Consider the following 27,196-nt stretch of genomic DNA (forward strand, 5'->3'; position numbering starts at 1 on the left):
TCGTCATTATTAAAGGATTGCTGCAACTTTACTTGCTAAGGACTATGGGCGGAATCGTCCCCACCCATCAACAAAAATGAAATGTAGCTCAATTGATATATCTTGGCAAGACGATATTTTTATACTACGGCGACATTGCCCAAATGCATGGGGTTCTCATAGTATCTTACGTTTAAACAAATATCTCGTTAACGTATTATTGACGACTAATTCCAAAATACATGCTCATTTATTTATTAATTAGTGCACAGCGGCGGACGCCGCATGCACATAAAGATAGCTGGGTACAAAATAACCCCCTCCCCCCGCTCTCCAACCCACGATTTTAGATCTGATCAGATTTTAATCTGCCAGCGCATCTGTTAGACAGCATTATAATTGACGAGTAAAAATAATTATTGAAATATGAAATCAATAACATGTATTAACCATATAATGGAAATGATATAAGTATATACATATGAGTGCCTCTGTGGCGCGGTTGGTAGTATATGAGACTGCGGTGCGAGAGGTCTCGGGTTCGAATCCTGGGTCGGGCCAAACAGTCTTTTCTGAGATTTTCTGTTAAGAATTTCCTAGAGATTGCCCGGAGTTAGGAAGTTGATGTCGAAGACCTCCGTGCCTCGGAGAGCACGTAAAGCCGTCGGTCCTGCGCCTGACCTCTCACTGGTCGTGTCGGTTATCCGTCCCACCAAACTATGAGAGTCATGGAATAGAGAGTGTACCTGTGTAATGTGCACACACTTGGACACTATAAACGAAGTCCGGCACAGATGGCCAGTTTCAATGAAACTGACCGCCGCCGTAGCCGTATATCGGCTAGGAGGACATTATTATACATATGAGTTAGTACTGTAATATAACAATAATGTTAAAATAACTTACAAATGTAAAATAAAAATATACGTTAAATAATAATTACAAATTGTTTTTTTTTTAATATATATTCCCACTGATTTATCAAAAACAAAGGATTTTAATTAAATAGGGGGCACTTTATGAACACGTTGGTATCAGTTCCATGTTTGTTGGTAGGTGGGGACGGAGCCCATACATTTTTGCCCATAGTCCTTTGTCCTTTAAGTTGTTACCTATTTCAGTAGTATAATTGAGTTGTTCAATGATGTTATGAAATGAGACTCTAAAATAGACTAATCCCTGGTTTGGGAAGATGGATGTATGTATGTTCACCCTTTGGAGGAAAAACTGCTGGAAGGATTTTAAGGAGTTACAGTGATAGCTTATTGTCTGGATTAACGGATAGGAGATTGATAAATTCTTTACCCCGGGAATTCTTATGACGCGGTAGACTTCGGGCAGAAGCTAGTTAAAATTGGCCACCAATCTGCAGAATGTCCTCGCTGAACATTACCTTACCTACTTACCAGTAAGTCCAACAGGCTACCTATAAGGTAGCTAGGCACAAAGTCGTTGATATAAAAGGTAATTCTTTGATAATATAACAACAAAACATATAATATTATAGTCATCTGCGTCATATGACCGAATATGCGATTTTGAAAAGGTATATATCATTTAACAAAGATATAGGATTTGATTGCCTCCGTGGCACACAGGTGTAGGTCGCCACGCCGCCACCATTGCCGCGGGAGATCGTGGGTTCGATTCCCATCGGAACAATTCGCTCCTTGAATACAAAAGGGCCACAAATCGAAATCTATAAATTTTACAGGAGAGCCAAAACAAATTTTTGAAACTGTTTTTTTATAACATTTCATATATTTATTTATTAAATATAAGATGTTAATATATCATTAGATGCGTATTTTTTAGCTCTATCTTTCTACAAAATAAACTTTGTAATAGCTGTTACCTATTAAGAGAAAAAAGCATATAAGTCCCTTTTGCATTCAAAATTTGAACCAATATTATGAGAAATATGTCAAAAATTAAACACAGTTTTACAAATAAAAATGGTTAATTGTACTTTTTTGGTAAAAAAACCGTATCAAAAAGTTCAATAATAATTACTTAGTAAAACCATAACTGAATAGACCAGGAAAACATTGTATTAAACAATCTAAATGAAAAAATCTTAACTTTTTATTAAGTAAGTAAAATTATTGAGATCAACTTTGTGCGTAACTTTCATTATTTAGTAAAATTAAACATCAATCATCATCATCAATCAATGGGTAACGTGACGAGTAGACTGAGTGCAGCAGGAGTATTAAAGAAATAAGATAATAGAAAAGGTTTTTGAGTTTTATAAGCCTTTATATTGAGCATTCGTGGATTATTCCAAAGCTTTTGACAGCATTACTCATTCCGCCATAGAATCATCACTCCATCCAAGTCCTACTTAAAGATACTATGTAGTATCGAACCTTCATACATCAAACTCATCAAAGCAATAGACAACAATATCATTCCAAATCCCAAGAAGCATGAAACAGGGAGACCCGCTATCTCCCAAATTATTTACCAGCACCCTCAGAGAAATTTTCAGGAGCCTGGCGGTGTTATGGCAATCAAAAGCATAGTTGTAAGTGGTAAACAGTTAACAAACCATTGTTTTGTAGATGACATAGTCCTCTTCTCTTTTTCGGCATCGGAACTCGAATCAATGCTCAAAGATCTGAGCACGGCAAACCTTCAGTTTGGACTGAGTAAGAACCGTACAAAAACCCAGGTTATGACCAACAACACAAAACGTAGGGTCGAGGTAGACGGGCACGTCATAGACTATGTCGACGAGTACACTTGCTAGGGCCAGATAACCTCTTTTAACAACCGACGGGACAAAGAGTTGGACAAACGTGTCACAAGTGCCTGAAAGAGATCCTGGTCCAGGAAAGAGCTAATGAAGGGTAACCTTCCACTGTCACTGAAGTGAAAGCTCGTCGACATGTTTATACCTACTACCCGTCCTTACCTACGCTGCCCAAACATGGTCCCTTACGGAAAACCAGAAAGAGCCAGAGAGCGATGGAGCATAGTATATTATGCATCAAAAGAACAGATCACGTCCGAAATTCTATACTGCGCTCCCAAACTCGCATAGCCGATGTAAGGGAGAAGACCGCCTGGCTGAAATGGAACTGAGCCGGCCACATTATCCATATGCATTCGGAAAGGTGGACCCGCATATCTACCAACTGGATGCCAGAAGATGGTCATAGCAGACGCGGGAGACTTAAATGGAGATGGCGGGATGATCTAGACGCATTTGAAAAGGACTGGTCGGATCTAGCCCCTGAAAGAGGAATTTGAAAGGAAAGGGTGCCTCTTTACTTTGCCTGCATCAAAATCTATTATTTTATTTTTAAAGTTGTAACGAAAACTAAAATTATTATCATACCAAACGGTCATATTTCTGGCCTTCCCATTCTAGCACGCTAAAAATGATTATTAATTTCCACAATAATTTAATGCAAAAGTGACGTATTTCAAAATATGCTACTGTTATATTACAAAATATAATAACAAATACTAGTGTTTGAATGCAAAACGGTCGTTTTCAGAAATATGGCACTTTTGTATTACGAAATATGGTAACAAATACTATAGTTAGAATGCAAAAAGGACGTTTTCCAAAATATGGCAGTTTTGTATTGTAAAATATAATCACATTAACTTGAAATTTTGCACCCAACACAGACATATTTTGGATTGTGGCACTTTTTCATGCAACTGACGAGCATTTGCGTTGAATCTCCGGGCGCAACTCACAAAGTGGCTGTTTTGCACTGACATTACCTGTCAAAGTGAGCTAATGCAAAAAGGGCAGTAAGTCAGTGCAGCCATAATATAAGCAAAAGTTTTTTTTTTACTATAAAATATAGTCGGTTCAGGTGTCATTTTTGCAATAAAACGATTTTCATTTTTTTTTTAGTTGTGGCCCTTTTGCATTGAAGGAGCGAATTATTTGTGCAATCCACAAATAATTGTTTCGGGTCTGGTTGTACTTTGTGTCCGTTGTTTGCATGTTTGTAAAAGTCCCCGCGTCGCAAGAACAATTTTACTATTAGGGCGGGAGTTGTCTTTAAAAAAAAAGAACAAACTATAAGATTTGTGCTCTTTGGAAATGTGTTAAAGGTAGGTAATACATGTAATGGCTACTCAATCTATTCATTTCTAATTAGTAACATAAGACGCGTGAAACTTGTAACAGATACTCTGAGAACTGCACTTAATTAACGTCTCAACTAACAACGGTGCTATTCATATAATTCTCAATCATTTATATGTATAATATAATATTATCATGTAAAATATTATAGGTAAACTATCATCATAATTTCTGTTGTATAGTGCAGCCATGCGTGAGTGAAATTTGTAACAGCGCCATCTGTTGCCGAGTAGACGAACTTTATCGATAAACGTTTTTTAATGTTATTTTAAACGATAATAAACCAATATAAATATTGTAGCACGGTATAAAATTTAACACGTGTACTTAATAAAAAATATGATTAGGTATGTGATGAGTCATGATAAAGCAGCGAACTGATATTGTTGTTTGTTTACACATGAGTAAGTTTCGTTGTCATGGCAACGCAAGACAATAAACCCAATTGGCTTTAAAAAATATATTATCCTTCATTTTTCAGTTTTATGGCTTGTTATGTTGAAAAAACAAATAAGATTTTGTGGTAAGCGAGTTTTTTGTTACACCTGCATCATGCTTTTGCATTATTTTCAATAAAAAATTGGTGGTAACCTCGGAAAAACCACTGCATTCTACAAGGCCGTAATAATTAGTCGAACAAATTATTTTTCTTAAGAAAATCGTGATTTGCGAACTTAACGGATATACAGAAGGTTAGTTGTTGTTTTTAGGAATTTTGCAAAAATGGTGACTCAGGAAATTCTTGGTAAAATCTCGACAATCGGTAGGTATATCGATAATTGAGTTTAAATATAAGAAACACTTGAAGTGCGAACGTAAAAAAATATATGTAGTTGTATTTATTTTGGCCTTGAACCTCGAAACCTGTTTTCTAAATATTTTAGTAGTACCTAATCAATCAGTGAGTAGATTGGTATTGATGAATTTGTCCATCAAAGAAGTAAAGGCAATTTACTTATTTTAACTAAACGTTTATCCATATTATGCTATGATAGTTAAAACAATAGGTTTCTTATTTATTTATATTATTATGTACTAGAACAGCGAGATGGACTTAACCTTAAGCGATGTTAAAAAATAAAACGTGCCTGATTTAGAGATGGGTTTATGCTCACACCATTCTAGGAGAACTTTACCCAGTAGTGGGAAAGTCGGATTGCAATGAACCGAATTTGCTTGCCCGTTCGCGAATTGACCTTCACCCCCCCATTTTAGCCCCTTATGTTTCCTTTATGTTGCTGAAACGAAGATCTCAGTAAGACACAATAATTGGAGTTTACATTTGTAAAAGGAACCTCAGTGTTATTGAAATCACACAAAGAGAGTTCGCACTTATAATATTAGCGCAAACTATAATACTTTAAACACAAAGATCAGGAATGGAATGTCAGCCAGGCATTAACTGGCACCCCCACCCCTAAGATAAGATATAAGCGCAAACTACATATATCGGTACCTATCTTTGCGCTAGAAAACCTAACATCTTCACGTATTATTTTCATCCAGCATCACGTAACACACAAGATTAACCTTTAACTCCAGCACGTGTTTAATTCAGACCTAGAAACCTGACACTTGCGCTACAACGAGTAATCCACTGATTATTGTAGATATTTCTAGAATTTATACCTTTAAGTAAGAGTTTATGCTTTCTACACCCACGGAGACGCGTGGAAGTCTTAGAGAGTGAATTTCTAATTAGGTTCTGAATTAGATTAGTTTTTATTGATTGAAAAGGAAAGGTTGTTTCAGTGTTTAATACAAGGAAGATTTTTGCTTTAGCAGTTGATGAATGGCAGCGTCCTCGGTGTAGTGGGTAAGACGATTACCGCGCTGCTATTATTATTAAAAGGATGCCTGATCTATTCTCGAAGTAAAATCAAGGAACAAATTTTTGTGCGATTAGATAGTAATAGTCTCATCAGAAATTTAAAGATAGGTCACGAATTTACTAGATTCGTCTTCTTTTAATTGAAGCATCTATTTCTACGTGGGATTCAGCAGCGTTTGACAGTCTAAACAAGTCGAAACATCTAAATAGATTTATTTGCATGGCGGTAGTCGCTTGCAGATTAAAATTATTGAGTAACGGAGATTTGCGTAGCCTTGTATACAGACGCTGTACAAGAATTTTGTTATAGTTATGTTAAGTTGATCGATCGGAATATAAGGCTATATAAAGTTTATTAATTGTACCCACGAACGACCTAGTCGGACCTAGTACTTCCCAAAGACTTACTTACGTTAAGTAATAAATAAATTGAATAAGAACAGTCCATTGAGTTGCATTGTACTACAAACACCCATTGATTGAAGCTTCAATTCTTAGTATATAATAGGTACCTATATACTATCAAAAAGGAATGTGTCACTTGCCATTAAAATAACACGTACTAACAAAACAATAGGTATAGCAGTTATTTCTGGAAACCAATTTATAAAATTAGGTTCAATTCAGACCTGAAACATATCTCGTGCGGTCGTGCGTCAAATGTATGACTAATTTACATTAGTCTGTTGTTTTCTGCCAAATACAGAAATTCTTCTGTGAAAATAACTATATTAACTACAAATGTATGTAAGGTTATAATCATATTTGTAACTCTTTTATGGCAAAACCACACAACGGAATATGATGAAATTTTGAAGGCGCAGGTCATTCCATCAAATAAATGAAATTTAACCCCATAATATCTCATTACCGGGCAATGGTCTCCTCCCGGAATGGAGGAAAGGTTAGGCCTTGAGTGCATTACGCTGGCCAAGTGCCGGTTGGGGAGTTTGCACATCTTTCAGAAGTGGTCTAGGGAAATCTCAGGCATACAAGTGTGCATCACCATGTTTTCCTTCATTGTTGGAACAAGTACACACATAAATTTGAAAAGTCATTCACATTAGTTCTTTAAAGAAAGTTAGAAACACATATTTACAAAATATATATTTAATTTTCACTTAGGCTTGTTTCAAGTCAAATCGTACTAATTAACAATAAATTACTTACTTTTGTTTTCACCTAAAATAGTACGAAACATGACACATTAGTCACGAAATTATTGTTCAACAGAAGTGATTATTTACGGTATTTAAACACGGTAACTATATACTCGTACGTGTGTAGTCATATGAGTAGTATTGTATTGTATTGTATTGTATACGAAATTCGTGAGTTATCTAACGATCTGACCATCGTTTTTTTGGATATTATTTGTGTTTTTTTGGAATGGTGACTCATGCCCGATTTCTAAGGCACATTTAGCGGTAGTTTATTTCTCTATTCAAACTGCAATATTTATATGAGCTTAGGTGCTATTGAAAAGATAATATATAATTACCTATTCAATATAATAATATATTCTACCGCTAAATGTACTATCGAACCAACTGATTCATGACCCATTTTGCCGATAATTCGCTTGACACCGTCAAAACAGTAAGAATTTCGTCTCTATCGTCAAAGTTGCACTTAGGACATTTTAAACATGCATACGACTGTGTTATGATGTATCCACGACTACAGACAACTTTGACCTTTGTTATTACAGTGCGTAGATACGTTTTCGATAAATCACTCTTAATTTGAATGTAGAATATAAATAGTCTAAACTCTTTTCACTACGAAAAAACCTATTTGTGTCAAATATCAAATAGCACGTCATTTAGTAATCTGTGAAACGATTAGGGTAACCACTATAGTCATTGCCCATCATACAGTGACTGCCAATGTTAAGGAATAATACGTTTATTTTAATTTCTAAAGTAACCAGTTCAAATTAATCGCGATATATGTCACTTTTAGAATATTGGTAACATTTTTAATTTATAGAACTCATGTCCGACGTTTGTGCGACAGGTGTGTAGTTCGAAAAGAAAAAGTAAAAGTTTGTTGCAATATTTGTTAAGGATAACACATTTGAATTAACAGTATTCGCTAGTATTTCTGGTTTTTAAGTGTTTTATATTGAATTAGTATTTAGTTATTGAAACAAAGGACTGATGTTCTTTTAGAAAGAATATTTATGTTGCGTTTATAAAAGAATTTATGTCAATGTTTTACTAAATAAAGATACTATTGACCAAAATTGTGTATCAATTCCTTAACCGGGTAATAATTATGCTGGTTACCCTATATTATTTAATTTTTATAGTTACATTATTTCCTATAATGGCTGAATAAACCATGCCCTGAGTGGGTATCGAACCCACTTCTGACGCGTCGCGATCGTAAAATCAACCCACTACGCCACGGAGCCTGTTGAAATCGGTAGCAAAGCATTATTGTATTGACGCACAAAGATTTGTCGCAATAATGACAGATAACAAATTCATTACCAAGGAAACGAAGGTTCAAGCCAATTTCGACCTACGCGTATATAGACGCGTTTTAGAAAATGAGCACATGGTGGGTCATGATTCAGTTTGTTCGATAGTACGTCAGAATCGGGGGGTCACAGTTTATACGTGCTGAAATGTAAGAAGTATCACTACACAGTATAAAGCAAAGTCTCTTCCAGTGTTTGTCCTTATATCTGTATACGAATCAGTTCGTAGATCTTTAAAAATACGCAACGAATTTTGATGCGGTTTTTTTATTATTACCATACGTCAAAAGTACGCTACTTTCTTGCATCAATTATAGTAAATCGTGCTACTAGACCTCCTCTTTAATGGTACCTAAAACCTACTTAAACATTAATCTTTTCCTCTAAAAACTGACTTCTGAGAAAAATGAAGAGGTATCTGTTAAGAAATATGAAAGTTACGCGGTACATCCGACCACCGCGCCGGTAGACGGTGACTCATGTGCTAAGGCGCCGGACTGATACATTCAGGTGAATACGTGGACTGGTTATAGAATATTCAATGGTGTAGGTTCAATGAAAGAAAAGGAGTGCATGTATTGAGTTCGAGTCTCTTACAGGATAAAATATTCTTATAAATTAAAATATTTAAATCGAGTGCTAACTGTATTAAGGTCGACTTATGCTTGAAGATACCTTACCTCAGTTTAGGTTTAACACAAAATAACGTAGGTAATACATTTTGATCTATCTGGGGACTATCAGGTTCCCGTGACAACTATTTGAAAGCCACTATACTGTACATTGCTTTCTCGCTTACAATGTAACGATTAACTCGTTACGTCAAAGCAGTAATGTTCTGCATAATGACTATCTCATTAGTATTACGTATCTTGTGGATTATCGTCAAATTGATGGTCAATATTCTGTACATTGCTGCTTTGACGTAACGTGTTAATTACTAAAATTTAAGAGATAAAACAATGTATAGCATACTTGCTATCAGATACTTCTCAATTAAGATACATTATAATGCGACTGAATGGATCTGTAAATGTCTGGTTAACGTAATACAGACTCTTTTTAGTATGGAATGAGAAGACAATGTGTGGTTTTCAGCTTTAAAAATTAATTGTTATAGTAAAAATCTCATGACCGTAGCATTTGACACAAGAAAGTGGAATGTTAAACAAATACACTTTCACAGTTACGAAAGGATACGTTTCAAGCAGTTATAACAACTTTCACTTGTAGTCCTGAGAGAATAATTATAGTCACACGATTGTCATTCATACAAAAAAAAACACACCTTGTTCTATGAGAATTGAAGAGTATACAACCATTTTGATACAGGATAAGCAGAAACCAATAAACTCCATTTCTTAAATCTCTACAGAGTTCAGTAGCGCAATTCTATATGGTCTGTACTGTCGAGTACCGGGAGTTTGACATTTAAAATGTACCGCCAAAATAGTTCTTACGGAGCCCGGTAGAGGCGCTAAACCGATAAATTTTCGTGTGAATTTCTCGGTAGCTAGCCGGTTGACGGTAGTCGATAGTAGTAGGTAATCGTAATAGAGCTCATCTCATCTTTATATTGTTTACTGTTTTTGATCGTCATTTTTTATCAGTATCAATGACTGAAATTAATGAATACGCAAATTATTATAGTAAATATTTGATAAAATGCTGACAATTCATACATAATTATTACACTAGTAAAAACGAAAGTTGCTCTGTCTATCTGTCTGTCGGTTACGCTTTCACGACTAAACGGCTTAACTGATTTAGATAGACAAGTAAGGACAGAGAAGGACATAGGCTTAACAAAGTCACCGCGGTTAAACTCCATAGAGAAATATGGAGTACTTAGACCGGAGTAATTCACTGTGTACCTTTAAGAAAAGGAGTTGAAATGTCAGAACTGCAGTGCAGACATTAGAAGTATTTAACAATTATTCCTGTACACATTCGAAAAGTCATTGTTGTGTTGCATAATATGTTGCGAATTAAAAAAAAAGTGTAAAAAATTTCTTTGCTACTCAAATTGGACGAGGTAGAAAGCATTACCTTTAAAATAAAAAAGGTATGATCAAAATTACAACATCGTTCTCTTTACTTAAATCGGTTATAACCAGTCAAATGATATCTTAATTCACAATACGCTTTAACATACCTAATTGAAAACATCAGAGCTCAATTAATTCTCGTTCACTACAAGAACAACCGTATGATATTATCATAACAATGCTCTACTTCGATGGAATAGTTTTCACCATGGCAATACATAATGCAGGCGGCTATAAAATTATAGACTTTCTTATGGTTTTACTCAGACAACTGATGAATTAAGGATTAGTGGAGTCGAGTAGAACTGTGTGTAATTAGGTGGTGGATTTTTTGTGACGAATGAAGTAACACAGTAGCACGGTTTTCTAGAGCTGATACTATCGAGATTGATATTTTAAATTTACTGAAAATATGCGCTTTTAAATTTTCATACAAAAAAATTCTAATCGCGCTACAGTTCTCAGAGTGTACGGTGCTTATTCGCGCAAAGATCGATTCTCAAAATGACAGATTCCTAAAACGATTATTTCTCAATTCGAAAGATTCTCCAAACAACAGTTCCTTATAACAGAGGATTTTCAGACATAATTAAAAAGATATACCTATTTATATTTATCAATATCAGAAAAATAGAAAAAATATAATCACTGGCAAAAAGTAAACCCCCAATAAAGTGATTGTTTGTATGTATATGTTTAAGCCGTTATCACAAAACGGCTAGTTCAATTTGAAAGAAGTAAAGCATAGAATAGTTATATGCCAAGTAAATTATTAAAAATTAAAAGAAAGCTGACTAACGTATAGCGATAAATACGATAAGATTAATCAACGCATGGTCATGGGCATGAAAGAAGTCGTGAAAAAATGCTTCATGATAATATCAAAGCTTGTAATCACTTTGTAATCGGTACGAAGAAAAAATACCAGTGCGTTGATAAATTATGTTACTTTGTTGACTTCAGCTAACTAATTAAGAGACTTAATCTCCTATTCATAAAAATATATGAAGTTATGAAAGGCTTATTAAGAGGTTTGTTTCTTTCACTCCTTACTCTTAGTGAAATGAAAAAGAGAAAACATATTATAGTCGCGGTTTGCAATTAATGTTTTTAAACTCTCGCGACTAGTACCCATAATATTATAATGCAACGGGTCTTATACGCGATTGAAAATTTAAAGGTTAGGATACCTTATTTGCTGAGTTGTAATGCGATCGAAACGTCGGGCAGCAAATAAGGTATCCTAACCTTTAAATTTTCAATCGCGTATAAGACCCCATTATAATATTATATTATAGTCGTTTTTTTAACTAAAATAGGTTTATAGTGTGTTTGTGAATAAGAGGGTTAGTAGATAATTTCGTAATTAATTTAGAGGGACTGCGGAACAGTAGCCAGTGGTCGTAATGTGACCACGTTGGGAGGTGGTCGTAGGTTTGATCAGGAACAAATATTTTTGCGGTTTACAAATTGTCGTTTTGGGTCTGGTTGTTAATTTTGTTCGTTGTTAAGTATGTTTGTATGACGTATTTTAAAATAAAAATTAATGATCACTTCATAAAAAGTTAATAATGTTTTTGTTTTTGAAACAAATCGTGATAGTTATCAAGTACAAAAGAGTACACATAGCAGCTAATATTCGTTAAACAATGAATACGAGTATGTATCTATAATAAAAAAATCTTAGAACAATAATTGCCAAAGTAAATGATAAGAACGCATCAACGTGACATAAGTGCATTCTCATTATCAGTTTTAAGTAACTATATTAATAAGTACAGGTAATCCTCTGTTCCTTTACCGTTGTAGAGTAAAAAGTGCAAATATGCTTAGTCTCTCAAATTACTTTTTTATGAAAGAACAAACAAAGTAGGTAGCAACATTATTAAAACAAGTAAATAATACCCGAGAAAGGTTGAACAGGTGACAGGAAAAGTAACAAAAAGATACAATAATATATATTTAAATTAAATCAACATTTGCGTAGAAGATTTGATGGAACAAATACTAAAAGTAAATGTTGTTTCGATGTAACTACAAGATTTTACAACTACCAACTCGTGACCGTCGATCTATCTGATCGCTTTATGTTGAAAATAGGCATAGGAACATGTCCTATTCTGGGTTATGAGCTATCACCTTTGCGAAATTCATCCAAATTTATTGAGCTGTTTTTATAGTAAAAGAGACCGAAGGAAAACATACTTAAAAAGAACGTTAATAAAACTGAACTTATTCAAGGGAATTTTTAACCATTTGAAAGGTACAGTGCCTATGCTTTACGGAAATAGACTATATTACACGAATGTGCAAATAAATCGGCGCAAACCCGGGCAAAGTCGGGTTAGTCCACTAGTATAAAGATATCAATTGCCATTGTTTAATATAAAAATCCCCTATATTATTTGATATCAATTTTGCAATTGTAACGAGAGAACTAGGTTACATATTATGGTTCATGACAAGCATTAGATAAAACAATATCGTGTGAAATAATATTAATATTTATGTATGAGTCATAATTTGTTTGATAGTGATAATTGCGTAAAATCACTATCAAACATAAGGAGATCTCTTAGGTTAAGTCACGCTTGCCGAGGTTGTTCAGTGGATGTGTGACCATCTTATACCGAATTCGGAACATGAAACACTGGTTTTAAATGAAAAAAAACACGTTTCAAGTGAAAGTAATATGATTATTATTTTCCCCAAAAAAATGTTTTCTAAACATGTTTTCATGCGTCATCAACAAGTAAAAACAGCTGAAATATTACAGAATTTTCCAGTAATAAACAATGAAAATTATCCATTGTCTTGTTAAGTACAAACACACGTATTTATCTTGAACATAATACTGTCAGAGACCATAATTACCACAAAGTAATAAGATACTTGTATATTGACAACCACTGTGCGTGGTCGGAAGTATATCCGACTGCTGATCATGAGGTCTTGGGTTTGATTACCTGGTCGGACCAAGTGCGGTCTTTTCTTATTTACATACATACATAAAATCACGCCTTTATCTCATAGGGATAGACAAGACCAGAGGACGCCACTTAGTGCAATCTTTACAAACTTCCTTTGCTTTATTCACATCCATACCTCTTTTCTTTTTAAGCATATTTTGAAAGTAGCCCGGCGTTTGATATCGTGCCGGGTAGATGGCAATAGGATCGCCCGCTATTACATGGGACTAACATTGTTGACGGTGAAATGTGTATGTGTTTCTTACATATCTGCCTAAACCTTCGGATAGATATAACATGAATGATATTACAAGTATTTATGTGATTATAATGCAGGTGTCATCTTTATGATATAAACAATAGCATATCTCCTTTGTGGATTTTCTTTGATAGTAGAAAGATAATAATTAAGATCACTATCGGACTATCGGTGTGCCTAATAATCTTTTAACTGTGTATGTAAATACACATTAGTAATCGCATGAACTAGGGTTACTTATAAAATTAAAAAGCATCTAAGTATTTATTTAAAGATAAAATTCCTTTTGTGGGCAAATAGGGCCTACATGCCACCACACCATAAAGTCGCGTGGGTTCGAATCTGATATGTCATTGTAACAAATATGTCTTCTCTCTCATTTTATCCTTTTCAATGCTGACACAATAGCTCACATTATTTTCACACCAATCGGTATAATAATAAACAGCCTTGCTTAGAGTCTTTGTTTTATTATAATCTCTTGTACCTAAACTTACTCTCTTGTAATTAACTCTCGCGTTGTATGTTTAATGTATGATAGAATAAGGGAATTAACGCGAACACGCATTTTACCTTAAAATGCCTAACGGTCTTGTACTTAACTTTGAAACATTCCAGGACAGGTGGTATTTACCCCCTCTTAATCGGCTATCACTGCTTCCACTCGGCTATAACTGCATCCATTAGGCTATTACTGTTGCTATTTTTCCTTTATACGTAAGAAAACCTTTACTTTCTTCCAACTTGTAATTGATAGATTTAGTTTAAAATTTCCATTATCCCCACGTATATTATTTTACCTTAAAAGTGCTGACACAATTGCTCCCTTATTCCCATACTGGTCAAGTGCATAAGAATATTGATTGCTTAGTGTCTTTGTTTAAAAATCTCTTGTACTTATGTCTGATTCATTTTGATACGTAATACAGGTGGCATTTGTACCTTCGCAAGGCTGCATTTAAATAATTATGTATGAGATAGGAATACATAATGTCTAGTTATCTGAGGTAGGAAGGAAGGTAAACGAAGACATTTTAGTGCAGGGGTTTTTCAATGCTTTTGTAATATAACGGTACTTAACGGAGCGTGATGTCTCTAGTTTGATGCTCGGGTCAGGAAAAAGGCATTTTAATAATTATATCATGTATGAGATAGGAATATATAATAATAACTTTTAAACATACAATGCAAGACATTGTATGTTTAATGTCTAATAGAATACGGGAATTAACGCTAACACGCATTTTACTTTAAGATACCCAATGTTTCTACTACTAACGTAACTAGGAATATATAATGCTAAAAGGTAAATTAATCTATGATGTTTTCCCTAGTGCAGGGGATTTTTGATGCATTGGTGATTTAATAGTACTTTGTTTGACTAAAATGTCAAGTCGATTTCTTTAGTATCTTCCCAGATAAAGAAAAAAGTATATGATACCATGTTTATGTTAATTTCTAGTGTAGAGGATGCTTAATATTTTAGTAGCAGCTACAGATGTCTCAGATGTGATTCCCGAAGCAAGAAAAATTAAGAATAACTTATGTAATTCAAGTTTCTATATATCCCTAATAATTTTAAAATGCAGGTTATAGTCACATAATAATATCTATAATATACATGTGTGTGATATAATTATACGAATTTACCAGGAAACTCTCTGTTGTACTTCACACCCGTTTTTATTTCCGACACAAGACAAATTAATAAGTGCGGAAATTGCTTTCAATAACCCAAAAAATACCTTTCCAAGCTCTCGTATCAAAGAAATTACTTATAATATTTCAATGCGTATGACTAACTTAAACTGCCTGTATGGTCTAAGCGATATTGTATGCGAGTTATGTGACAACCGATACGAAGGTCTCATATTCGATTCCCCGGTGTAAATGAATATTGGTGATGTCATAAATAAAAAATATAACATTTTAATGCAACGGGTCAAATTTGCAAGTCGCGGGAGTTTAAAATCATTAAAAAAATACTGATTGATTTAGCGTATGTATCATTCAAGCACGATATTTTGCTCAATTAAACATACTAGTAGCATATAAACGGTTTTAAATACCAGGTCTATCATATTTACCGGTTGACCTCAAAAGCTTGATTATAAGAGCCTTGTAGCTCGCAGATCAAGATTTTTATAAATGTCTGTAGTTTAATGAATGCCTGATTGCTTCTACTTATGCAACGGTATAATATCTTGTGATACCAAGAAATAAAAATGATGTGATTTCTAATTTTTTTATCGTATGGTTAGTGGTCAACCTAGTGTCAAAGTTGTTCAAGCTGCCTGGAGGCCTTTGACGTGGCTTGACGACTGTTATTGTAGTAGATAACAAAATTTACTAATACAATCACTGTCTAATTGTCTATTATCTTGTTGTTACTTTACCTATATAAGTATGTGTTAAGAAGAATATTTATCAGTAATTTGGCTGCCATAGTACAAGCTCAGCTTAGTTAAGAACAAATAACCGTGTGTGAGTTGTCCAGTAATATTTATTTATTAATGATTACAATAAGATTAAGTAGAGAGAGAGAGAGAGAGAAGTACAAATTGAAAACGATATAATCTTGAATAAAATGTATGTATGTTATAAATAAATGTACTAATTCCAACTTTTACCTGGAAATAATTATGTTTTAATTGCTTGTATTATCCCATTCATTTAACGCGTATAATATTTTAATTAGCCCGCCGTTAAATCGTTTTCCGTAGTTCATAAATCACCAGATTAAAAAGGTAGATAATTCATTTTAGTTACAGTACAAACTACATATTCACATGAAACGAAGGTTACTGTTCAAAACACTACAATAGAAGCAATACGAAACTAAATAATATTTATCATCATAACATTTCAAAGATTAACTTCGGATATCATTATCTTATCTACCAATCTATCTATCTTTAGTAGCTCAGACTTACCATAACAGGCTCATTCAATGTAGTATTCGAAGATACACTTATAGCAAACACTTCAGTACTTTCTGTAGGTGATATTTTGTCACCCCTTACACATTCAAACGCACCCATATTTTTTAAAAACAAAACACTACACACGAACAAAAAAAAAATTCGTTAAAAAAAATAAAAGTGCACTTCACTGGCCGAAAATGCCACTTGACTTTTTTAGTTCGATATTTAAAATGTTTAAGTCATAAAGTCAAGTGGCTTAAGTTGCGATAGTGTGACGACTGGCAGTTGTGTGTTCGCAGCGGTGTGCTCGCGTCGATGTACGCGCTGTGGAAGTGGCAAGAGCGCGGGAGTCATTGTCTTTTATAAAGGTTATACGTGTATCGATGTGTTATTATCTAGAGCCTGATTTTTTTTTGTTTTTGCTGCCGAAATAAGCTTTGGTACAGTTTATTTTTGGATCAGTATTTTGGACTGATTTTGTGGTAGTCTGATTTATAGTATAATATTGGAGTTTGGTAATATGTTCTGTATATGGCAATAAACCCCTTATTACACAGAACAAATAAAATTACGTCAAAAACTTCTCTTTCTCTTTATTAAATTACTACCGGGTTTAACATTTAAATTAAACTTTGCAGCCGCAATTAAAGATATAGTTTTTTTGTATTCATATTGAGACCTACATAAATGCAGTTTATTCATATAACTCTAGATAAAATTCAATCAGCTTTTTTTAAACCTTGAGTATAATTTAAAGCAAAATTAATGAGTACAATATAAAAAAAAAGCATGAGCTGTATATTTTTTACAGTCAAAAGTCCGTTAAACCTGTTTGCAGAATATTCAAGGACTTGACAGTTGGTTGGCATTCCTTTTTAAAAATGTCTGCCGCTTCGAAACCGTTGGTGGACCCTTTTTCGAATACTTGCGATGCATTGACCCCTATTATGTCATGCGCATAAGTGCAAAATAAAATGCCTTTGTTTATTGTTTTAAAAAATATTTTTTTTATTAACTTTTAATATGTTATACTTGAAGGATGTATTTTAAATTTTCTTTAGATTTTCCACGCGAAACTAATTTTACGAACAAAGTTATTTTGCGAAAAAATGCTTGTGTTAAATTTTAATATAAGATTGGAACTGTTTTCAACATTTTTTTTTAATGGAAAATAACGAATAAAAACTAGTTCTTAGATAATCTTTATTATTATTTGCATCATAATATTGGTAATATGGATACTTAGATAAGTAATCAAAAGACGTAATTAATATGAAGATATCGAGTTTTAATAATGCATTTTAAAACATTAATGGAGTAAAGTACTTACTTTACTCACTTACTACATACTTCATTCACAACTGTTGCAAAATGAGCTGTCGTGTTTGTCAAATCATCATTTCAAAGTCTACATAAACAAAAAATTACCATGTGGTAAAAAAAAACATTAATACTACATAGTAAATAAGTGACAGTTTCACAAATGATTATATACTTAAGTAAACGCTTGCCTTTCAAAGACCACGTTGACTTTCAAAACCACAAATTCCCCGTACTATTCACCGATCGAAACATTTATGCGTGTACATTTGTTTTCAGAAAAAATACGTATACTTGTCACCTGCGGCTGTACTCTCAGGTGTTAAAGCGTTCTAAGTTCTACCGAGAGAAAGGGGTAGAATTATGAGGTCTGTATAGGGCTATCCCTATCTAACAATGGAAGTTGAATCGCTGTAAAAAGTGTGACCACTAAAACGAATTTTCAAAATTTACTATGAGTCAATCTGACCATTTTTAATGTTCTGTAAAAAACTACAACTGTTTTCTACGTTGATTGCTATCCATGAATGAGTTTTAAACAGTGCGAAGGAAAGATGTAATGATAGATAATGCCTATCTTTAGTAAGTAAACGGCGGATGGAAAACGGCTTAAAGTTGTACTTACTTTTAACTTAATTTCATGTTTTCAAATTGTATTAGCTTTTTTTCTAGTCTTTGGATTTGTCTACTCTCTTATTCCGGGAGAAGATCCGTACCGAGTAATGGAACAGTAATGGGGTTTTATTGAACTTGTTTGCCTTTGGATTTTTGTGTTTCTAGTTCCGAGGTTATTGAATCTAATTTTATCTGGATTACTAAACAAATAACTATTTCTTGGTTCGTAGATTTTAAACAAAACCAGATACCAGGCATTGATAGATAACAAGAACCAAGATAATGGAATTCCGAAATGAATCGACCTTCAGCCCGTCACACCTGCGCTGACCTATTACTGGAGGAGGATTTAATATCCCTTCGAAAAATTGTTGTTTTAAACCACTGCAACGGGTATTATTTCATCACTTTCTTTTTGCATTGTTAGAACAAGAAATACTAATGAATCTAGACTGAAAAGTCACTGGTATGTTGCGTTAGGAGCGAATTCTTGACTACTCACTTAAACCACTGGGCTATTACTACAATTAGAAAGTATACTATATCATATCCAGTAGTGTGCTATCAATGTATGTAACAATGAATCATCCACGTGAGCCATGAATACAAATAACTTGATTGTAGGTCATTGTGTACTACGTTCCGTTCCGGGTTCGATATCTGTGACCCTTATGTAATGATAAGATGCTGTGTTAGGTAATTTGGGAGTTAAGCAATTTCCTCGCTTCCTTTGCTGATCTCTTGTATGATTTCAATTGCTAGTTTCATTGTAACTAAGTGGTGTTAACTATGCAGGAACTTGTTAATAGTGATCATGTGTATGCAAAAGTACATTCTCTATTCCATCATTCTTGAGGAAGTGAGAGGTTAGGTACCAATCCAATGAGTTTGCGAGCTCGCCAAAGTACAGAGCTTTATGATCCAACTTCTTAACTGTGGGTATACTATTAGAATTTGGTAGAAAAGCTCTTGATATTTTACAGACATATTTTTTTCCCTGAACCGGGATTAAAACATGGGACTCGAGTTCAGCGGTCGCATCCACCATCAATGCGAGACAGCGGCAGTCAAACAGCTTAGTATTGAATATTATGCTCGATAAATAGTAAATATTAAGTACAGCCACGAGCTAAAATATGTATACCCTGTCACATTTTCAATATCACTTTTTAATGAAAATATCAATTGAATTATTGCTATTGGTCAACAAACAATAGGCTGTGATTGTAATATTACTTTGGAATTAATATACAGTAGTAATTTTACTATTTTCATTGATAAAAATGCTGTGAAACACGAAACACTCCGAGACTTCACATTTAGATTTTACATATATCAGCCTAGCCTTTCTTCCAAACCATGTTGGAGTCGGCTTCCAGTCTCAACGGATGCAGCTGAATACCACTGTTTTAAATGGAGCGACTGCCTATCTGACCTCCACAACCCAGTTACCTGGTATATAAACACGACACCCTTGGGTAAAATTGGTTACGGTAAAAAGCCTGGACCCACAATTTAACGTGCGTTCCGAAACACGGAGGAACTCGATATGTATAAGATGGTCACCCATCCACAGAACAACCTCAGCTAGCGTAGCTTAACCTCAGAGATAGATCCGTGCAGCTGTTGTTAATTAAGCCACGAGCTCCTCATTTAGATTTTACATAGAGTTGTATATTAAAGGCACATCATAATTTTAATGATCTCTGGTAAATAGTGTTTATTACGGAAATGTGACGTCATAGCCATATCTTTGTAGATTAGAAGCCGTCAGCTGTTCGACGAGGTCAATGATAAGTATTGTATTGAAAACAAACCTGTTAAATATAATAATTAATTTTGATGTTTTGCTGTAGGCAACACTGCTTAGCAAAGGTATTTTTCTATGATAAGGGGCAACTTAGAATTGATTCCGCCACGCTAGCCAGCTGCAGGTTGGGGACTTTGAGTATAAAATTTTACATACCTGAGAAGATTGATTAAAAATTGTTGTTCAGTATCGTGGACTTAAGATCTAAATTCTCCCTCATTCTGGAAGGAGACCATTGACTAGCAGTAGTACAGTAATGGATTTATTTTTTAACAGACTACCTGTGCCTACAAATCGTACCTCCAGAGTAAGAAAGTCATACAATTTTACCACAATCATGTCGCTTACACCTTTATTCAACTAAAGGTGTAAAATCAAACACTACCGTTTCGCAAGCCTTCGCGGTCCGGACGCGAATGAGTCATGTTCAGTCTGCAGTGGTACATTTACTTTTGAAATGACTCATGTTTGTATGTATGTATGTTTGTATAGCACAATCAGAAACCAAGCCTGACTCATGGTTGTATAAACATGGTAGTAGTTTTAGTTTATTGCTTTGAAGATAACTTGTAGTATTTGTAGTAAGATGTTCTTTGAAGTGGAAGTTTGTTTGCAGGTTATGTTTTTCGCCAAAACGGTTGAACCGGTTTGAGTAAAATTTGTTAGAGCGATAGACTATTATTATATATCTGAGGCATGCACGTTGCTTGCGTATCTTTTGGGTAAAGTACAAGAGATGTAAGGGTTTGATTTTTGATAAACTGAAATATAATTACAACAAAACTTAGCGTTCTAATCCAGTTACGAGTTAAAATATAACAATGTCTGCCATGTCCGTTAGTTATTTACTATGATTAATATTACGTCAAAACGTGCGGTGGCGCCAAGCGATGCGTGGAGCCAACTGGAGCCTAATGACGACAATTTGTTAGTAGTAAGGACTAAGAATGAATAACGACGGCGGTAATGATAATTAGAATTAGGGTAGTAATTACTACTTACTACTAGGCCAATAGAGTAGCTAGCTGTAGCCAAATATTCGATAGTCAATAGCCGGATGATACGATTTATCTTGGATTGGCGATAGTCAATAGTCAGACCTACACCAAACGATCTTGAACTAGCGATCCCATGATCCATGATCCGGGATCGTGGATAGCAAACGCTTCAAAATCTAAATCAAATAATATATTTATTTAGGTTAAATGCTGACACTAATGATAATCAGTGATACAAAAAGGGAATGTACCGCCAGTCCGGACGGTAGGGCTAATGAGAAAAGCTGGCAAGAAATTCCTGACCACTATTTTTAATCGCAAAATGGTTTTTACAATATTTCTGTTACAACTATTGATGATGTAGGGAGCTGCTATTTACTCTACCGAGCACACTTTGCACTTTGGATCGCACGCGTCATGACTCCACCAATGGCTCTTGAGCGCGATCTAGCTGTGCGCGATCGGAGTGCGTCGGATCGTTTGTTGATCAGGCTATTGACTATCAAATATTCTGCTATTGTAGCATTAGCGGCTACACTATTGGCCGAAACGCTGAAGAATTTTCAGTGTTTTGGAATCGAGATGTGATAGGTTGAAAAATATTTTTATGTTTTGCCTCGGTTGTTTGGTTGCCAATGTGTACGATTGCTGCCACAAGTTGGGTTCGGTTCCTAGGTCGGAGTGAATGGTGAAGTGATTTTCTAATTTAGTTTTTCGACAGTAGCCTAGAGTATTATCACTTGACTGGTATACCTTTGAGTATAATAGACGTGATATTATGCAGGTATGTATGTAATCATTAAGGTAAATAACATGAGTGTGTTAGATGTCTTTCAGTGTCACTATAATTCAATAACCAAATGAATATCAGGAAAATCCACAAATGCAATTAGTTATCATTTAAAGTCACGTACACCATTTATTACCCGGTTTTTTAACCGCATTATTGTATGGATCTAGGCTTTAGGTAAGTGAGTAAAGAAAAATTACCATTTTATTATGTTTCATGTCTTCGATCCCTTGTAGTAAAGCACTATGAAACTATACTAAACTGGATTTGTAACTTACAAAAAGGTTTTAGTCAGAATTACAACTAGTTTGCAAGGAACGCGGAAACCCTTCGTGAACCGCACTACTTGCCTGCGTCTCTTGCAGTTTCATTTTCGGCTTCTGCCCAGCAGTATTTTTTAGTGTACGTATTCAGATAAAGACATAAAATGTCAAATTGCGTTTACCATGTATTGGGGTATCTGTCAAAGTTCAAAGTCATAAGTGTAAATTCTCTCGTGAGTGATATAAATAGGCTAAATTTGTGGTTGTAAATAAAACAGATCCAAAAAATATAAGCAAAAAAAATATTTAAAAGTTTTTCATCCCACCTGCAGTTTATAACAATAGTATCCAATCACAATGACTAATCACATAAATAAAAAGTATATTTATCTACAGATAACTCCATAATTTACCACCTGATATTTAGTGACTGTTTTAAATCAAAATTGTATTTCGAAGTAATTTTATCCACACCTGCATTTCTATCTAGTAGTTAATTACATTTATTAATTAAGGCTTAAGACGCACGTGTTTATACTTTAATCGTTTTATTAATTACTTTTGATTGACTATCCAATAGAGTCATAATTTTAAATTGAACCTTATGCATTCACACTACAAGGTATAAAATACTTTATTGCGTTTAGAGTTTCTTTTGAAGTGTTGATTGTCAGTTAAGTGATTGTTTAATTTCTAAGACACGTAATAATTGAGAATAATTGAATATCTATACTAAGGTCAGTGACTGTCTCCGTCACGCAGTGGTTTAGGTCACTGCTACCATTGCGTCGGGAGGTCGTGGGTTCGATTCTCACACGAAACAATAATTTGTGCGATCTATAAAATATGATTGTTTCGGGTCTGGTTGTAGTTTGTATCCCTTGTTTTTGTATTTGTAAAAACCCCCGCGACACAAGAGCAATTCTTACTGCGGGAGTTGTCTTTTTTAATAATATAATTTGTTTGAGTTGCCACTGAAGTTTAGACGAAATCGCAAAGAGTTTGACAACATATTCTCTCTGGACTTACTTAAGGTGAAAATTAAACGTCACAATGACATAAACATTAAAAAAACATTTTGGATTTGACCAAGTCCGAGTTTTGAGTTAATTTTATTTATTCAAGTTGATAATAAATAAATCAATATGAATATACCAGAGATAATGTCTTATGAGGAGCGGGCGGTTGATACCGTGATTACAACCATCAACCTAGCTAAAGAAAAGTTGGGAATGCGACTGAATTTGTTCGAACTAGCTAGTAAGTATATTTAATTCAGACTTCATGAGGCCCAAAACTGCGTAAAACGGACGTCCGCGACAGAACCCGTTCCGTGAACATATGCATGCGTTTGTGCACGCGTCGGTGTCCGCTTTATGAAGTTTCAGGCCTTAAAGTCGAAAGAAGGGATGCTTAAACCTCAGATCGTTTACCGACCGCTGAGTGCAACTGAAAATCGCTAATTATTATGTGCACATACACACTCGCTTACAATATAACAGTTGGTCCTAATTGATTATTGGAAAAATCTTAATTAATGCCTAAAAATCTCTTTATAGATACCGCAGCTTACGCCTGGGCTAACACCAAGGTTTCCCTGAAGAGTGTAGGACCTCCCTTCGCCATCACTGCGGAAAAGTTCATATGCGACACTATAGAGAAGCACTGGAAGCTGACCGATGTGTTCATGTACCACCTCAAGTATATGGGGGGGTCTAAGGATGAAGTCTCTCAGTATTATTATTTTGAGGTGATTTTATTTATAATGGTTAAGGTGCAATTTTGCTTGCAGACTAAAATTATCATGTTTACTTTTTCATTGCTATGACTAATTGCATAAACATACATAATAACTTTATATAGTATCCATCTAGTAAAATGCATCTTTTGGGTGGCGTAAGCCTTTTAAACTTGTTTTGCATAGTTTAGAGAACGGCCTCCATACAATTTAAAAAATTACACTCGTGAGTCGGTGGTTTTAATATATTTTTACACGTAGTTATTATTATCGCCCTTTACAAAAAAGAACCGCAATACGAATTACTACAACAAATTAATTAGTAATATTATTTCGCCTAATTAATAAGAATAATGAGACAAAACAGTGGTTTTACGACATACTACATAAAATGTCTAAATGTCAACCATCTGGTCGTAAAGTTGGTGTACCAATGACATTTTGCTTGAGCTCAAGAATTTGCTGAATACCAAAATGTCAAGAATATGATTCGAGAAATGGGACATCACTCCTCCCACTTGAGCATTTTAGTAGTTGTTAGTTATTGCTAGAAACAATTAATATTTCAAATAGCAGCGCTAAATGACGACCTCCGTGGCCCAGCGGTTAAGGTTGGTCGCCTAGCCACGACCGTTGCGTCGAGATCAGGTCATAGGTTTCATTCCTACACGCAACAATTATTTATGCGCTCCATAATTAGTTGTTTTGGGACTGGTTGTGTATGTTTGTAAAAGTCCCCGCGACACAAGAGCAACCAAAAAAATAAAGAAAATATGTTAGAGAACAATTTAAACCATTTTATTGCTGGGCTGTCTTATCTCTATTAAAAAATATATAAGTAGCAATTCCTCCCGAAGGCTGGCGTGTAATTGCAAAAAAAAAATAAAAAAGTAATAATTATTACATAGGGCTCGCCGTATTACATGGGACTAACATTGTCAATAGTAAAACGTGGATGTATTATTGTATTTCATACCAGGGTATAACAGGTGAGATGTTAATAAAAAACCTATTTAATTTTCAGGCCGTTTTCAGTCAACCAACATCTGAATACCCAATACCGCAGGCCACTGTATCAGTCTTCTTCAGAATCGAAGACAAGCATATCGAGTTGGATTCCCAAGCTGTGCCGATGGTATGTTACCACCCTATGTATTTTGGGACAGTTTCACGGGCTATTGATAAGTATCAGATAAATTATCCATCAGTTAATGTGACAGCAAATGTATGAATATAATGGGAAGTGCTCGATTTTATAATTAACCCTTCATTATCCTACCCTATGATTGGGTAAGGACCTGCTGGGTTAACCACCCTGGCCATGTGCGTAGTACTACAAAATTTTCTTAAAATATGGAACACGTCAAAGACTCTCTTCAATAGTGTAGGAGACAGCCTAGCAGTGGGACACTGATTGGTTAAATTTATTATTATTATAGATAAAGTATGGTTCAAGAACTTAACTCGGATTCTATCACGAAGAACGTGTAGTTACTTATGATAGTGATATTGGAATAAATTAGCGCGTAATTTATTATGTACTTAGCATTCATTGTCGTATTTATAAAAACCCAAGAAGGCCATTTATAAACTTGATTGTGGTTAAATTAATCATACGATTGTCATAAATGATGATGTATGTTTTAGGTATTATTTGTTCGATTTTTGCTTTTATAATTGTTATTTATGGCAATATGTATGGATGTGAATGCAGTAAGAGAAAATTGTAGGTATCGTACAGAGTGGTATTTTTTAGTCTCTCCCTACATTATATGCAATTTCATGCCGCTTCAGTGTGGATGTAGTGAAAAAGATTGCTGTATTTTGATTATTCTGTACACCATTTTAGTAGTGAAATAACTCAACTTTTGACCCATCAATGTTGTTACATAAAATAGTCGTTATGATTTCTGAATAAGCCACTCTAACTTGGCAAAGGTTAAATTCTGTTTCGCGTTGCATGTTTATATATTAGAATACGGGAATAAACGCGAACACGCATTTTACCCAAGAATGCCTGACGTTTCAGCGCAGCTCGCACAGTCTGCGACGACGGCCAAGTACAACATGCACAGAAACGTGTGGCATTCAAAGATAAAATGCGTGTTCACATTAATCCCGTATTCTTATAAAAAAAAGTTAAAGAGCCTTCTGGCAATTTCGAAAAAACATCTTGTCATCAAGCAATTGCCTAATGGAATTCAAGTTAGAAATTCTTCTCCTACAGATGTGCTTCAGGATCGAAGGTCACCACACTGATCACGACGTCCGCTACGTGGCTCTCACGGCTGACTGGATCCTGGCTGTGATCAAGATGAAGATCAAGTTCTATAAGCGGCTTGAAGAGTTGAACCTGTTTTAGATCTGAATGTATTAGAAGTTATGTTAGAAATATTTTGATTCGAATGAATTTTGAAAATGCAGATTAAGATCTGCTAGCTTACTCCCGAATTCGATTCCATTATGTCAAAACCGAGTTGTTAAATTTTAATTTTCATGAAACAATTTATTTATAAGTTTTATTTCAAAACTAGCTGACCCGGCAAACTTAGGTGTGCATTAAATGTTTGTTCTTTACTTTTGCCTTTAATTTTTCGTTCCGTAAAAACCATCTTCGTACTTCAAGGAATAATATAAAAAAAAATTGCGAATTCGGTTCGACTGCTCCCGAAAATTGCGCTTAGCAACAAATTAAGCCATTCATTTTTATATTATAGAAGTTTAATTATGCGTTAATTTACGTTGAGTACGATTTGCCATAAGCTCGAATATAAACACGGTTGGAATCGGATTCGAGAGAAACCAGCTGAATAGTAGGTAATATAATAAATTCATTAGTACCTTTGACTGGCCTGTATTATTTATTATTTTTACATAAATCCACTTGTATGTTTTTCTCTTGAGGAAACAAAATCTGTCTTTTCCTGAACTGCAGTCTATAAATTTTAAATAAAAACAATTCTTTTGGTAAAGCAACAGGCAAATGATGTAATCGTATTCATGACCAGTTAGGAAATAAATAATATTTTATTAAGTGCCCTTTTTACGAT

The 27,196-nt window shown here is 34.5% G+C and overlaps 2 protein-coding genes across 2 annotated transcripts in view; one reads left to right on the forward strand and one right to left on the reverse strand.

Moving 5' to 3' along the window:
• LOC142980011 (phospholipid phosphatase 2-like) overlaps positions 1-16,956 on the reverse strand; it is a 49,620-nt gene extending 32,664 nt beyond the window's left edge. The window contains exon 1 of the mRNA XM_076125274.1: positions 16,622-16,956. Within this exon, the coding sequence (XP_075981389.1) occupies positions 16,622-16,729 (108 nt within the window). The 5' untranslated portion in view covers positions 16,730-16,956. The remainder of the gene's footprint in view (positions 1-16,621) is intronic.
• Positions 16,957-23,459: 6,503 nt separating this feature from the next.
• On the forward strand, positions 23,460-26,962 carry LOC142980081 (uncharacterized). Its single transcript, XM_076125379.1, has 4 exons — positions 23,460-23,668; positions 23,968-24,158; positions 25,171-25,281; positions 26,374-26,962. The coding sequence occupies exons 1-4, from the start codon at positions 23,554-23,556 to the stop codon at positions 26,506-26,508; spliced, it is 552 nt and encodes a 183-aa protein (XP_075981494.1). The 5' UTR covers positions 23,460-23,553; the 3' UTR covers positions 26,509-26,962.
• Positions 26,963-27,196: the final 234 nt, after the last annotated feature.

Source organism: Anticarsia gemmatalis, chromosome 17 (genome assembly GCF_050436995.1).
Source record: "Anticarsia gemmatalis isolate Benzon Research Colony breed Stoneville strain chromosome 17, ilAntGemm2 primary, whole genome shotgun sequence".
In the NCBI taxonomy this organism is placed as follows: Eukaryota; Metazoa; Arthropoda; class Insecta; order Lepidoptera; family Erebidae; genus Anticarsia; species Anticarsia gemmatalis.